This window comes from Rutilus rutilus (genome assembly GCF_951802725.1).
Source record: "Rutilus rutilus genome assembly, chromosome: 21".
Classification (NCBI taxonomy): Eukaryota; Metazoa; Chordata; class Actinopteri; order Cypriniformes; family Leuciscidae; genus Rutilus; species Rutilus rutilus.
In genome coordinates, this window is record NC_140226.1 from 25,248,153 (window position 1) to 25,264,192 (window position 16,040).

Genomic DNA, 16,040 nt, shown 5'->3' on the forward strand with positions numbered 1-16,040 from the left:
ACAACACATATAAGTACATCTCCTTTCTACTTGAATGGAGAATGACCAAATTTTCCCAAATTGTCAAGATTGTTTTCAAGACAATATTTCGAGTAGTGGTGTAGCTTGACAAAACATGCTCAGCTAGAATATCTCTCTCAAATTGTGTTGGGAAGTCTGAATCATTTTAGTGAGTTGGTTTATTTGGATGATTGATTTTAATGAACTAGTTCAAAAATGATTCACTGATTCATTTTAATCTTCAATAATTTTCATGAAGTTACATTTATTTTTAAAGGGATAGTTCACCCAAAAATGAAAATGTTGTCATCATTTGCTCACCCTCATGTTGTTCCAATCCAAACCTGTATGAGTTTCTTTCTTCAGTTGAACACAAAAGAAGATATTTTAAAGAATGCTGGTAACCAGACAGTTAGCCATTGACTTTCACAGTATTTTTTTTCCTTCTATGGAAGTCAATAACAACCATCAACCGTTTGATTACCAGCATTCTTTAAAATATCTTCTTTTGTGCTCAACAGAAGAAAGAAACTCATACAGGTTTGGAACAACTTGAGGGTTAAGTGATGACAACATTTTTGGGTGAACTATCCCTTTAATGTTAATGGAAGTCCTAGAGTAAAAACAAACAAACATTGATTGGCTCTTTTAATTGAAAATCAGGGCTTCCATTGGTCCCCTTTAAATTGTCTTATAGGGCACTGTGTGATTCAGGTGAGCACCTGATGTTTAGAGCTAATGTGAAGGATTTTATAGCTAATAGATTTGTCTTTATCCTATTTGTGGCAGAGATGTGTTCACATCAAAACTGATTCCTTTGCGTAGCTACTGACGCTAACATAGGGTAAAGCCCAGGAGTGCTGCATTGCTAAGAATATTCCTGTGAGGAATTTCTCTAACTCATTTTTTTTTTTACCATAAAAGGGCAGTAAAATGCTGACTAGGGAAGAAGACAATGTCAAGGAGAAAAGGGTATTGGTATTTTGGATCCTCTTGACTGCTTGCCTTGGAAAGAGAGAGAGGGACAGAGGAAAGAGAGAGAGAGAGAGAGAGAGAGAGAGAGAGAGAGAGAGAGAGAGAGAGAGAGAGTTATTCTTGTCACAAACCCTTTTGTCTGCATCTGCTGACTGCTTGCCCATAGCCAGCAGCATGCTTTAACTGTTTTGTCACCTCCTCGCCTCACACGGATCAGCTGTTGTTCTTTTGTTACGGCTATTGTGTAGGCTAAGCCTCTAAGGCCGCTCTGCTGTGCGGTAAACACAGCTGAATCGCACGGCAGACAATTCCACATCAATATTTCATATGCCCTCTTTAGGACTCCTGATTCAGACAAGTTGAGAGGAAAAATACGGCAGGCACGGTTTAAATGGCTCACAGAGCCCTCGGAGAAAATTAATACTAATAAAGAAAAGACTACGTGTGCCGGTGGCCGCCGTGTTTTGTGCACGCTGTCACGCTGTGTTTCACTTCTTGGCTGTAGATGATGTGAAAAAGCGTGAAAGCGTAAGTGATTACTCAATTACTTCCAGCAGTTCCAGTTCTTTGCTATTCATGGTAATGCATCATATTAATAAACTAATATACCTGAAACAACATTAACAGGGATATTTCAGGTTCAGGGTTCAAGTTAAGTTGACAGCATTTGTGGTCACAAAAAATAGTGTTGACTTGTCCTTTGTTAATGGAAGTAAATGGGGCCAATTCAAAATCATTAAAATACTCTGTTTCAATATATGGCCACAAAATGTGTTAAAATGATTTTAGTGTAAAAAAAAACCTCAGTAACCTTTTCTTTTTATGACAACCCAATGTCATAAACCCTAAAGTGACAAATACAAAAGTTTTAACAAAAGTGTTGTTTTTAATTAATAGCTTCATATGTCTGCTTTTAAATCCTCTAAAAATGGTCACATTCACTTCCATTGTAAGTGCCTCATCATGACCTTGATTTTTGCTTATTTTTAAGAGGAGGGACAAGTCCAGATTATTTTCTGTGATAATCAACATTACGCCAGTTAAGTTTAATCCGTGTTGAAAAATCACTTTTAACTGATTTGTTTTATTTAGTATCATTACAAATAAGACTAGCTGGCCACCGGTTCCTGCCCCCCAGCTTGATCAGTTTTCTGGCAGCACCGCATCCTCAGCGCTGCTGTTGCCAAGGATGAGAGGACACAGAGACCGTCTTATGAAAAGAGGGATATTATATCGCCCCTCCACTGAGAAACATAAGACAAGAGGTGAAAGAGGGGGGAGACATGTAGAGCAGTCATGATCAGCAGCCCTGGTACTTCAACCAGCATTCATTCACCCCACTGCGTGTGCACTTGGGCCCTCTATACAAACTGCCCTCGAATCTACTCTGTTTGTTGGGTAAATATTGATTGAGGAGAGACTTACCTCCTGATAACTGCCATACAAATCAAGGACTTGCGTGGGGAGGGGAAGGGAAGGAGGGCTGAGCGAATGCTTGTGTGTGGGAAATGTCATGGACGAGTACCGCAGGTGAAGACACGGTCTGTGAAACGTTTGTATCTCAAAAGGCCACAGGGTGGGGAACTGAAAACCCAGACCCACTCTCTGTCCCTGCTAAGAGTTTCTTCTTCGGAGGAAAGTCCTGGTTTTCTCACCAGAGTTAATCATTAAAGGGGAAGAGTCTACTTTCCATTTCATTGCGGCTCCTGTTTGATATTGCCTTTGTTTGGAGCTGTTGTATCTTACGGCTTATATTTGCTCAGGCCAACCTGTCCAGTCAAAGGTGATAAATTCACCTGCTGGCCAGTAAGATTTCTCAGAGATTGTCGAGGAGAAAAAAAGTAGGCCTATCTCACAAATCTAAAGCATTTCACAGTTTCAGTGATGATGATGCAACATTGTTATGACTGAAATTAAGTCGATATATCTTTCGATATGGCACAAATAATAATCATTTAATAATTTCGTTTTTTTTTTTCTAAATCATGAACCTATATTGTAAGGAAACTGTGAAATGCTTTATCATTATCACCATTTCCCCATCTCGATCTTTAATCTGAGAAGCGAACACTTCCCTTTTACTACTGGTAAGGATCCTCAAAGTTCTTTATTCTGTTGTTTGATATATATATATATATTTTAGGGCACATATTCCAGTAGAAAGAAATTAAGAACAACAAAATAAAGACCTTTTAAACTATTGCAGGAGGTTGAGTTTTTTTTCCAGGAGATAATGGATTGACAGAGCGCAAACAAGTCTCAAGGCCAGGGGGCTGAAAGCATAAGAGTCCACCCCTCTCACCTCCCACCCACTGCCTCTCAGTTTCTCTCTATCACTGCTTGTCCTGGAGCTAGACTTAACTTCAAAAGAACAACATCCCGTTGAACGAGAAACGTTAAACTGAACGCTGGACATTCGGCTCCAGCTAATCAATAGCCCATAGAAAGCAAAACCTTGCAGTTTGATAAACTCTTGGCTGGAGTGTCAATCAGGCAAACAGATTGCATGTTTCCCTCTCTGATAAAGATTCTTTCAAAACCCACTGTGATGCAACTGAGCTCCACAAACTGTCCAGGCAACCTTGAAGCACGCCTAGGTTCTCACTGAAAATGCTGGACAAACATGCGCATATTGCTGCTGATTCTGCATTGGCCTTGATGAAAACTATTTTTCATACTTAAGAAAACTTTGAGCAAGCACCATATGCCCATTTCTCAAGGCACGCTGGCACATAGTGAGTGTGTGTGTGTGAGTGGATATATTTGCGCTCACCTTTAAATAAGGTCATTTGCTTTTTTTTGCTTTTTTTTTCCACAGAAGATGAAACAAGCATTATAAAAGAAATTGTTCAGCTAGAAAAAAAAAAAAAAAAAACACATCTTTACATGCTTTTTTCTTGATGGAACACAAAATTAGATTTTTTTTTTTTTTTAAAGAATAAGCTTATAAGAAAAGTAATGTGAACTTTGGGGACAGCACTTTACAATGTAAGGTTGATTCAGTGCACAAAAACTGAATTATTTGTTCACAAATCACACTGGTCTGGTTCTCCAACTGACCGATTCAAAGATTATCGTTACAGTTGTCACATTAATTTGTCAGATGGCTTTTGAAGACTAGAAATATAGTGCATACTTCAATACATTGTATTTCATTGAAAAAGAAGGACCAGTATATTACTGAAAATGTATTGTTTTGTGTTTCATGGAAGAAAGAAAGTCATTAAGGTTTGGAACGAGGCTGAGTAATAATGAGTTTTCATTTTTGGTTGAACTATTCATTTAATGAAGAATGTTTATTATGCTTAATCGGATTTGTCCTTTCACCCTTCAATATCACTGCATTTACTAAAGCAAACAATGCCACAATGACATGTGCACTTCAAAATTCAGGGGCAGTAGGTCTCTGACCTAGAGGAGGGTCTGGGTTCAAACCTGCTTGGGCTAAAGGTTATGAAGTCATTTGTCTCAAATTGCAGTTGAACCCCATGAAAGAAGAGAGTGTTTGAGGGAGGGAAAGAGAGAAAGAGGGACATCTGGAGGAGAAGGAGGGGGGAGATGGAGGACAGAATGGCCTAAGGACTGGAGCAGGCAGGAGGAGGAGAAAGGCAGCTTGGAGTTGGGTCTTTCTTGTCTGGCTGAAGAAAGGATCTGGCACCGAGACTAATGAAGAGAAGAGGGAGGGAGACATAGACGGGGCGGTCGGGTGGGAGATGTGCCAGGGTTTGGAGAAAGCCGTGCACGAGTGCTACAGATGTGTTTGAACCCCCTGGAGCAAAATAATGACATAATCACCAGTGGTGTCACTGAGCAGACTGCACACAAGGTGACATGAGAGAACATGGAAGGAGTCTGGGTGAAAAAAAGGAGGCCCGCCTGCTCCGACGAAGAACTTTCCATCAAAAACTATTTGTAGAGAGCTATAAAGATTGGCACTGACACTGGCAGGTGTTTCTCCGTTTGTGCCACTTCAGGAACTTATCTTTAGGAGGAAGGAGTTCCAGCAAGCTTGCAGGCCCTACTTAAAAAACTACTTAACGCCCTGTTTATGTTCTGTCACAGGTCCCTTCATGACAACAGAATTCCAGCCCATGGCAGCCAGCACTTAACGCTGAGAGGCAATTAAAGGAAGTGTATATTCAGTGCCACAATGTCACACTTTAGGGCAGGAAGCATGTGATGCTTGCTGGTGGGACACGGTCAAGTTCATCCTGTGTTCTTAGTCCTAAAATACCCATTTAAATGGTATTTTCATATACATTTTCATTTTCTTGGTTTCCAGTAAAGACAATTCCTTAAAATGAAATGTTACAAAATTGTTTTCAGAGAATTGAATTCTGAAACTTATTTTGCTGACATAGATTATTTTCATACTATGGCCAATAACCAATAAATAACAAGTATCAAAATATTGTTGCTTTGTCTAAATAAATTCAAAATAAAAGACTAAAAACTAATCTCAATCGTTAAAAAAATCGATTAACTTTAAGTGGGCGTTAGATGGCGGCTAAGGTAGTAGAAATGTAAAATTACTGGTAATAAATGTTTTATTATACATCCAGTATTAACCAAACCGACAATAACAATAATATGGTATCAATATATTGTTACAATTATCTAAATACTATTAAGTACATTTTAAGTGAATTCATTTTGTTTTAAAGCTATTTGAATATTTTTACTGGAAAACAAGACAAAAATACTGATTAAAAATGATTTTTGTTGTGTACAAGATGTTCTTGAGTAGTCAATTATATGCAGTCGTTAAGTCCTAAAGTAGTTAAACGAAACACTCATTAAATTTATAGCGTGAGGGAAGGAATTTAGCTTGAACGGTATGTAATACATCTATGATTTATTCTGTGTGTGTGTGTGTAGTAGTAGTAGTTTTCTTTGGCTGGTGCTGAAGACTGCAGGGCTTGGTCCCTCTGTGCAACTTAGTGACCATTAATAAGTCATTTTGTCTGAAAAAAAAAAAACATTGCCTGAAAGCATCACACACTCTTATCTAATTTCTGTCTCTGTTTCTCTGAGTAATATACAATATAGAGTGCCTACAGCAGTTTGGCTTTAAGTCCCTCTAAACCGCCATCACCAGACAGTTAGGCTGAAAAAACTCTTTGTGTTTGGTAAGTGAAGCAGTCTAAAATAGGTGTGCTTTCGTTGCACCTTCCATTATGAATTAGTAAATTACATCTCCTTGTTGGTGTTGCTATTTGTGCTATTAACAAACAAAAGATAAGTCTTTAATGCAGATTTGATGGCAGCGATTACAATGTCCCTTGGTAAGTACAGTCAAGGCCATTGGATGTAATGTGCTGTACTGTTGCGTTCTCCAGGTCACCTCCACTAATGATTAACCAACATGCTGAGGAATTTCAGTTCCCACAAGAGTTGCATGAGAAGAAATCACACAGACCCTGCGAGTGATCTCATCTATAAAAGACATGGGAATGGATATTCCCTTTAAATGGCAGGTAAAAGAAAAGAAATATTAGTTAAACCTGACTACTATTAAATTCACTATCTGCCAGTCTAATTTTAAAATATTGCCTAAAGTGCATTCAATAAAGACATAAAGAGTGCGAGGCTTATTCTATCAGTGGCTGCAATGGGAACAGAACCCAAGTGTCGTCCTATAACTAGATTACCGGAGCTCCTCTGACGTGAAGCATGGTAATAACTAAGCTAATATGATGGGAGTTTGTTTTCATAGAGCTCTATTACGTTCGGCTGGGGATGGTACTGTGTGAAGGGGAGCCGCGAAGCGTGACATTTATAGCAAAGCGGTAGTGAAAAAAGAGGAAATGCATTATAGTCTCCTATCCATCAGCTCTCCAGTGATGAATTGATTCAGCACCGAGTATAAGAGGCTGTTAGCGGCATACTGCTAAACCAATTGTTCTTGATATTAAAGCATAGAAGTATTTTTATATCCTATTTGTATTATATAGGGCTACTCTATATTTGTAATTGTTCTAATTTTCTGTTTTATTTTTTGTCAAAATAAATACACCTAGACTAAATTAGACTTTGCAGGATCGTTTTTCTTCCTGTAAAATAAGTGTTGTAATTGTAAGTGTCAGTCCATCAGACAGTATGATCTAATTAGAGAGAGGAAGATAGATTGTGACCAAGAGCCCTTGAAGACAATAGTCTGCATCATCTGACCACAGTGACTCTTTATATCACATGACGTGCTAAGGGTTCACCACAGAACACTTATTGTGAGGGGTGCCATCCCAGCTGCATGTGCGCTTGCCATACAATGGGGCACCAAGTCTGACTTTGTCTTTGGTTTCATTTGAGCGGATATTGTATATACTTTTGCTGCATAATAGATGCGGGTTAAAATTCACAACAACAAATTCGGTTTTGATATTGACACTGTGCTGAATATTAAGAGATAAATGTTGAACTCATAATTGAAGCATTTTTTATTTAATTTGAACATTAAATAACATTATATGCGCAAGTTTAACGGAAGCCAGCTAGTCAAGAGCTGTGCAGGTAAAACCTCACTCCCCTGATCTCAAGAGGCGCTCTAGAGACTGCGGTCTTTAGCCTCCTTGTCAGAGCACAGAGGGTACAGCCTGTAGAGAATTCTTTTTTTAATGCTACACGTTTTTGTTTTTCTCCCAAGAAGAAAATGAGATGTATAGGGGTTACAACTAAGATTAAGCTGAATCCTCCCTAATGTATCCTTTAAACGTCTACACTATCTCGTAGCACTGTCTGTAGCTTTGAGTGGCGTTATAATGGAAGCGTGAGGTGAGCTGGCAGACCACACCGCAGGTCAGTGTGAGGTCAGAGAGGAAGAAGTGAAACCAGAGCCTGATCCTAAGATGTGCTAGTGTAGCGTGGCACAAGCTAGCAGCTCAAAGATAAACAACAGTAAACTAGCCCTCTGTGGGGGAGCTGTGTGTGGACTTGGGAGGCCAGGACCTCCTGGCAGTCACGATGGCAGCTCTCTACGCTCTTATTGATAACCTTCTTTTCTCATGAGGCAGGGGAGATAATACACTCCTGGAACAAGGGTAAAGGGAGATGAATGTTAGACAATAGACGGTCGCAGTAAAGGGACCATCCGCACAGTCTTTGAACTTTTCCCTGTCTCCAAAGGACAATTAATAATGAAGGCCTTTGGGGTAGGTCACACCAGACATGGACAAGAGGAGACGAGAGAAGAAACAAAAGGGAAGAGAAACCTGGAGAAGAGGGGGACGTGTTGGATGTTGGATAATTGATCTTTTTCAAGGGGGAGTGTTGCTGGTTAGAGCATCTTAAATTGCATCATTTACATTATGTGCTTGTCTTATAGACATTTTAATTCTTATTTAAGTATTTATATAATATTCCACCTTAATATGAAATAATAAGTAAGCTTTATAATTATGTTGATTTCCCTTAAAAGTATAAACACTTTGGCTCTGTTTGTTTGCGCAGCCCTACAACAGCAACACTGGCTCAACCAATGGTGTGTATTTTGGGCGGGGCTATCTGTTTGATTGACCAATGGCAGAGGAGGGGAGAGTTTGTTAATTAAAGTCATTAATTTTGCAGTTCCGTTTGTTGACGCTAGCGGCGCAGAAATTACACACTTCACCTTTTAAGTATTCCCTCAACTATAACGGTATCTTTTTAACCTTGGAATTTCGCCACACAAACAAAACTAATATGTGAGTGGGAAACAAACAAAGTCTCTAAGTTTCATTCACTCAGAATGATAATAGCCACGGACACCTGATAGCCAAAAGATACCAAGACGAGAACTCTTGAAGTCAAAGGAGGTCTGTGTGAGTGTGCTGTGGGTATATGACCACCAACAATTTTTCAAAAAGGCTCAGAGATCACAGGGACCAAAGAAAGAGAGCAAGAGACTAAGCCTTCTCTATGCTCTCCTCAGCCGGTTCATGGGAGGAGGGTACAAGGACTGAAGACAAGGCGAGTCTAGGGCAAGTTGGGGGGGAGGACACTCAGGGGGGTTTGACAGAAGAGCCTTGAACTATTTTGTGGCCGAAAGATGAGACCTTCCCAGAGCTGTCATAAAAATGTCTCCTTATCCCAGTGGAGCCCGTGGACCCCACCCCTCTTAGAACTCTTCAATGGTGCCTGTGATGTGATACAGTAAGTGTGAAGACGGCTCCTGAGAACCAGATGCCACAATTACAGGGCCTGGAAACGCCACTTTGGCTAACAATGCGTAACTGTGCTGCGAGATTTAACAGGTGTTCGCTTTCTTTGAACGATTAAATGCTCTGTAACTTTTTTTAGACTTTAAAGGATTTGTTTAGAAAAAATAAAGAAATTTAGAAAAATGTTTAAGCAGCTCTTTTCCATAAAAAGCCAGTCAAGTTCCAAAATAGACAACAAAAAAAGTCTTCAGAAGCCATTAAATAGCTTTATTCGAGGAATTAAATTATGCACTGACATTCTTTTTTTCAAAAATGGCATTTCAACATTTCAAAATTTCATAGTTTAATAGCTACAATTTCTCTGTAAATAACAACCTATATTCAGTCTGTTCCTCACACAGAGCTGTCATATGACTTCAAAAGACTTTGAATACAGCACACACGTCATATGGACCTCTTTTATGGTGCCTTCTTTATATTATATGAATGAGCTCTAGTTGTTGGAAAAGAGCTGCATGAAAACCCTTAAGAAATCCTCCTTTTGAGTTCCATGGATAGAAAATAACAGCATAGTTTGGAAGGACCTAGCAAATAATGACCAAATTTTCATGCTTAAGTGAACAACTCCTTTAAAAAAAATATTCTAATGTGTCCATTAGCCTATGCAGAATAAACAAATGATGTTTCCAGACAACAGTTAAGCAGGCCTGTTAGGCATGATCATATCTGGTTTGTACATAGAGAAACCCCTTCAGCTAAGAGATAACACTTGCCACATTGCTGGCAGCTCTGTTTAGGACAGAAGACGAGAAAGGGGGATTCTCTCTTTTTTGGGGGGGAGCCTTTCAGGGTCCGGACATCATAAGCTGTGTCTATGCAAATGTCCTTGATTGTGTTCATTTGTGCCATTGTCCAGCTAAGACAAACAGAGCAGTAATTAGGAGAAAAATGATGGTGTATCGAGACAGCACGATGGAGGAGGAGCCGAATGAAGGATAAACAACTTGAAAGAAAACAGCAAGCTTGGTGAGAACAACACAAGTGCATTGAAGGCAATTAATGAAGCTCCTTTAATTACGGCCTTTGCTCAATCCACCATGAGGAATGTGACAATTATGTCATTAAAAAGTTTGTAATGGGAAAGTGAGGGGTGAGTACATTCGAAGAGGATGAAAGACACAAGGCAGCGAAAAGGAAGTGCAATGAAAGAGAGGGAGAGAGAAATGACAGGGCCCAACTACAAAAAAGAAAGTCTCAAAGGAGGAGGAAGCACATTACTGGTGCACATTGACAGACTAGATTAACATCAAACGATCAGCACAACAGAGGGTATATTCATTCAGGAGGAGCTAGCAAGGTGGTACTTTGATGATGCTAAATTTGGCAGAAAGAGCAACTTGCTGAATCGGCGAGGGTTCCAGTTTCATGCCTCGCAGTCTGACAGGTGGAGAAGAGAAAATTTAGTACAAAAAAAGCCTCAGCATGAAGTGTCCCTTTGCACCGCCAAAGGTTGTGTGACCTCTCTCTGCGGCACGGACTTGCTGTGGGATATCGCCGCATGCTAGACAAGACATGGCGTGAGCCGGCCCGGTAGAAAAAAAGGAACAGACTAGGGCGCTGAAATTTGCATCAAAGATCGAGTTTTCCTTGCATGGAAAATGAGCATTTGGGAAAGTCTTTCAGGCGGTCCTGCTTGTACACCTGTGCAGCCTTTGTGGCTCTTGATATGCAAAACAATCTCTCCCTCGGTTCGACTTCTCTACCAACAACAGTCTTATTCATGGTGCCCTGCACTTTCTTCCACAGCCATGCAAATCTTGCATTTATATATGAAAATAGGGATCATGTCCCTAAATATCTTCCTGGTCACGAAAGGTGTGGTGTGCCAGGTTCTCTGTACCTGCAATCACAATAAACCTTGTCTTTGACCTGATCTAAATGAAAGGGGGGGGAGGCGAACAGGGGCAGATTTTTTGCTAATAGTCAGCTAAATGATGATGATGTTGTAAGGATAGTGTTTGAATGACCAGAGTCCCAGTGGGCAGATATTGATAGTGAGCTGAGCGGTAAATGTGAGCTCTGCAAATTGTATTTGACAAGGACACTTGGGCCTGAAGCATCGCTCCCTGTTTGCCTCATCAAACAGACAGATGCATGACTGTGTTTCAGCCAAAAAAAAAGAGAAAAATTCTTGTTCACTTTACCCCAGGAGTACGGCGAGGAGGAGGAGGAGGGGGGGGGGGGGGGCTTATGGGATGAACAGCTTGCCATTCATTGTCTAATCATATAAAGAGATCATTTAGCTGTATTAATTTTAAAGCTCTGAACTGCGCTAACATTAACGGAAAGGATTCAAAGTAATACCTTATGCATCACTGCTTGAATCTCACCTCGTAATACAGTGTGGCCTGATAAGGTGAATGCAGTTGCTTAGTAGTGTGAAACAAACGGAACGGACGAAGGCTCACCTCAAAGTCGTTGGCCTTGTTGTAGTGCATGTTGAGAGCGCGGAAAAGCTCGCAGTCCCGGCTCACGCTCAGCTCTTCTACCCCTGTCACACCGTCGTTGATGGACTGCCGAGCAAATTTCTCCATCTGGATGTAGTAAAACTCACGGAAGTTACTGAACCACTTGATCAGCTGTGATGTGATGCAGCGGTTGAACTATGAGAGAGAGAGAGGGGAAAAAAAGAGAAACACTTTTTGTAAGATTTGTTAAGCACAGAGAAATTCATTTTCATATTTAGAGAGTGCCTTTGTGCTTTTTTTAAAGTGTAAAGTTTTTTTTTTTTGTAATTGCTGATATGTGTTTTCGTGACCCTGAAACACAAGCTATTTATATTTATGTTATCACAAGAAAAATTTATAATAGTAATATTATTAATTATTATTAATGCTAAAATATATATTTTTTTCTTTTCTGAAAAACTTACACAAGAAGGTTCCAAATATTTCAATCTTTAGTCTGTGTTTTCTGAAAACTAAAAAAAATCAGGTGTGACTAACCTCTAATCTGGTTAGCCAGTGAGACCCTTAAATGTCAGAACAACAGATAAGACATTTGTTTCTACAAACGTGTTTACTTCACATTGTCCTTGAGGATGATGGGTAAGCAAACAAACCCGTAGCTGAGAAAGATTGGTCAGTGGGGTGTTTTTTTTTTTTTCCAACAAGGCTTACACGGTCGGTTGGGATATTTGCTGTTGTGCGCAAATGCAAACAGTTCAGGGTTGAGTAGATGAAATTATAATTGTGTCAATAGCCCATAATGCAGTGACGGCAAATTTACATATCAAGTAGCAAAGTTAATTCTGACATGCCCCAGGTCTTTTCCCCACATTAAAAACCGAGTGAAGTGAAACTGAGTTAAGAAATCAAAATGAAATCAAAAGTTCTGCTCTAGTTGAATAGCTCAGTAACTATTCAGCAAGCTGGCCCTCGTACACTGTTGTGGAAGCTATATTTGGAGTGCCTGATCCTCGATCAGTAAATACACAGTGCTCCGTTTGCCCTGTGTACTTGCCCCATGACCTCAGCAAATGACCTGTGCGACAGCCTTTGGTACTTTCTGTGTGTGTGTGTGTGTGTGCGTGTGCGTAAAAGCTGTGTCTGCCAAGAGTGTGAATGTACAGGACAGCTGAGTTGAATGTAGCCAAGTTAAAAGCTATAAATCTGACGGGCTTTCTGTTGGCTGCTCTGACACGCAGCCTCCTGCCTTTTGTCATTACGGGTGTTCATCAAGCCTTCATTGCCTTTGCCTCCCCTCCCATACCCTCAAAGAGCATTAATCAAAAATCAACAGCGAGCACTTATCTATCTGTGGCCATGAGAACATGCAGGCCTCTGTTTAGATGACAGCTGAGGAGAGAGAGAGATCGAGCATGAGGAGAAAAAAGAGGAAGGACAAGGAACAAAGAGGGGGAGGGCGGCCGTGTTTTCCGAGGGTAGATGTAATTACCGTGTAGAAACTTGTCTCCATGCTTGCAAATTTAAGATAATGACGTGAATGAGAATTCATAGCGGGGAATCCGAGTCGGAGAAAGAGTCAGAAGCCACGACAGGCTGATAGGTTTCCCCAAAAGGCCAGCCGAGAGCATAATTACTGCGCCACCGCCAGGGTTCTTCTCCCATAATTCAGCAGAAAATGATTAAGTCGTCATCCCGAGGCATCAGTCTGCAGAAGTTCAAACATGTACTTAACCTATCTAGGAATTATACATTTGGCCTGTGTGTCGCCTCTGCCTTCATTCAGCCTAACAGCGAGTGAGAACAGGGGTTTGAAAGGAAAAAAAGAGGCGAAAAAAAGAACAACCAAAGAAGCAAGGCTATCTGATCTCTCGCTTACCCCCGTTTCAATAGACGTTAAACCTATTAGGATCTACTGAACTCGAGGGCCTTCTTTTTTCCACTTTATCTGCGGAGCGAAATGCACTGTCCAAATTTCCAGACACTGAGATAAGAACCCCGGCCCCCGTGACGACTTACTCCAGCCCCCCCACCACCCCCTTAATTCTTTTAGAATAAGAAACAAAACATTACAAAATGATAGCAGACTGCTCACTGGGGAATGAAAATTGCTTTGACATGGAGATTAGGCTCTTCTATTGTCATAAGACATTGTCTCATATGAGTGGGGCTTGCAGAAGAGACGGATAAAAGGCGAGAGAGGGGGGAATTTTTTTCTAGAATGGCTAGTGGATGACATAATGGAGAGCGCAGAAAAGTAAGTCCGCATGACATCGTTTGGCAGCGCTGTATAAAGGGAGATTTAAAAAGCATTGTTGCCCAATAGAAATACCAGAGATTCGGGGGACAATGGAGCCACGTTGCTGGAACGTGACAACTCAGCAATTAAGGATCATGTCATCTGCTTGTCAAACGAAAATAACCAGTCTAGCTCTCTCAGCTCTTAGCCACCACATGCACTGAACAAAACATTAAATGATACATCGTGGCATGAAAAAAACACTTGCAAACGCAATCATTTTTCTTAGTGGGATTGCGGGAGAGAAAGTGAGATGTGTTGGTATTCACGCAAGTCCAGCTCTTTTAAAGGTCTTTTGAAGTGTTGACATGTTTCAATTTCATGTGTACATATACATATATTTTCAGTACCCATTTTGTTTGGATTTTATTAGTTATAATTAATGAATTATTGTTGATGCTGTTGCTATAGACAAATACATTGTTTTGATGTTTTTATTATGTTGAATTTTAATATATATCTTTTTTTATTAATTCAAATATCAAATATAAATATTTATTTAAAATAATTATTTAATAAATTATCTTAAATAAAGGTTAAAAGTAACTTTACTAGACAATATTTAGTTGCAATCGCAGTCCACTATTAAATCAGCAAGAGGCTTCTGCGTATGTGTGCAAAATCCGCACACACACACACAAACACACTAGTTTCATAAAACCTATTATTCTGAACATCATTTCCAGTGCTGTTCTAAGAACACAAAATGCAATGCTTCCCATGGGACACCTCATCCTGTTATTCTCTACCCCCACAAAAAAAAAAAAAAAAACCTTATATATCCAATGAGCACGCTCAAAAGATTCATAAAACAAATCAGTCTGACGCCTGTAATGTGTCCGGGCAGCAGTTGACTCAGAGAACAAGGGTGTACGTACGGGAGCGAGAACATTTCACACACTCTTGCTCACGGGACTGTGAAAGATTATTCCTCTGGTGACAGAGATCCGCTCTTTCCAAGACACCGGGGGAAGACTTGACCTGTCACTCCGCACGTTTCCTCTGTTAAACATGGACAATACAGGCTTTCACACATGCTTGGTGGGGACGCTACTTATACGGGGGTCTGTGCATTTTAAGACCCCCCCCCCCCCCCCCCCCCCACCACACACACACAGCATGCACTTAGATTGTGAATCTGGGAAAAGTCGAGCTCTATAGAGGGAAGTAAGCTAAGTGCCCCAGTAGGTTACTTGATATTCAGCTGTTAATGGTACATGGTATGCTGTATGTTTAAAGGCAGTCAGGCAGCCGGGTGACAAAGCCTGAGCAGCTAAAATAATTTCCCTGACCTATGGTTGACCTTACTGGAGCTGTCCTGCTGAAACGTATATGCCTCAACCCTTACAGGGTGACATAACCCCCGCTCATACTTGCTTTGACTGCTCATAATCAGTGTCACACCATCGTCCTGCTAATACTCCTCTTAACCTTTGACCCCTTCTTATTTAGCCCTCAAAGTCTACGGTAACCAAGCCAGTGGACCACCTCTCCATGCGCAAAGTGATGTGAATATGCCATATGAGATTTATGTGGATTAAAATGTGAAGAAATACAGGGGGCGAGAGAGATGTAAAGGATGAACAAGGTAGTTTGGCAGTACATCACTTTAGGATAATGACCCTGTGTTCTATAATACTTTGGGTGACAAATATGATCACAGTTCAAGGAACAACTGCGAAAAAGAGATACTGAGGAGGTACAAAGGTATTATCCATTACATAAGAACTCCAAACATTGGATTGTCACAGTTTCCTGTTGCTTTCCTGTGAAGGAAGGCTGTATTAATCTCTTTATGACTACTGGCTCGCTCCGTGAAGTCACAAGTGGTGCCTGTAAAAAAGCAGCTTCCTCTTCCTGACTGAGCTACAATCTATCATCATCATCACCACCATCATGGTAAAAGTATGATATCATTCAAATTATCTTTGCCATAATACATTTACAATTGAACTTTACAGCCTTGACTGTACATATATAATTGCTTTCATAATAAAAATTAGTTTTTTTTATTGATTCGTCTTAAACATTTTGATTGCATTTTATTACCATTTTAGCCATTAATTTGTAAAAAAATATATTTTCCAAAAAGAGAGAGTTAATTCTACATTTTTGTTCAACTAAGTGATTAAATAGTTGCTCTAGTACAAAGGCAGAATGTTTTTT

At 40.2% G+C, this 16,040-nt stretch overlaps 1 protein-coding gene across 1 annotated transcript in view; it reads right to left on the minus strand.

Moving 5' to 3' along the window:
- Positions 1-16,040, minus strand: part of prox1a (prospero homeobox 1a) — a 41,372-nt gene that overhangs the window by 7,545 nt on the left and 17,787 nt on the right. The window contains exon 4 of the mRNA XM_084393991.1: positions 11,579-11,773. Within this exon, the coding sequence (XP_084250117.1) occupies positions 11,579-11,773 (195 nt within the window). The remainder of the gene's footprint in view (positions 1-11,578; positions 11,774-16,040) is intronic.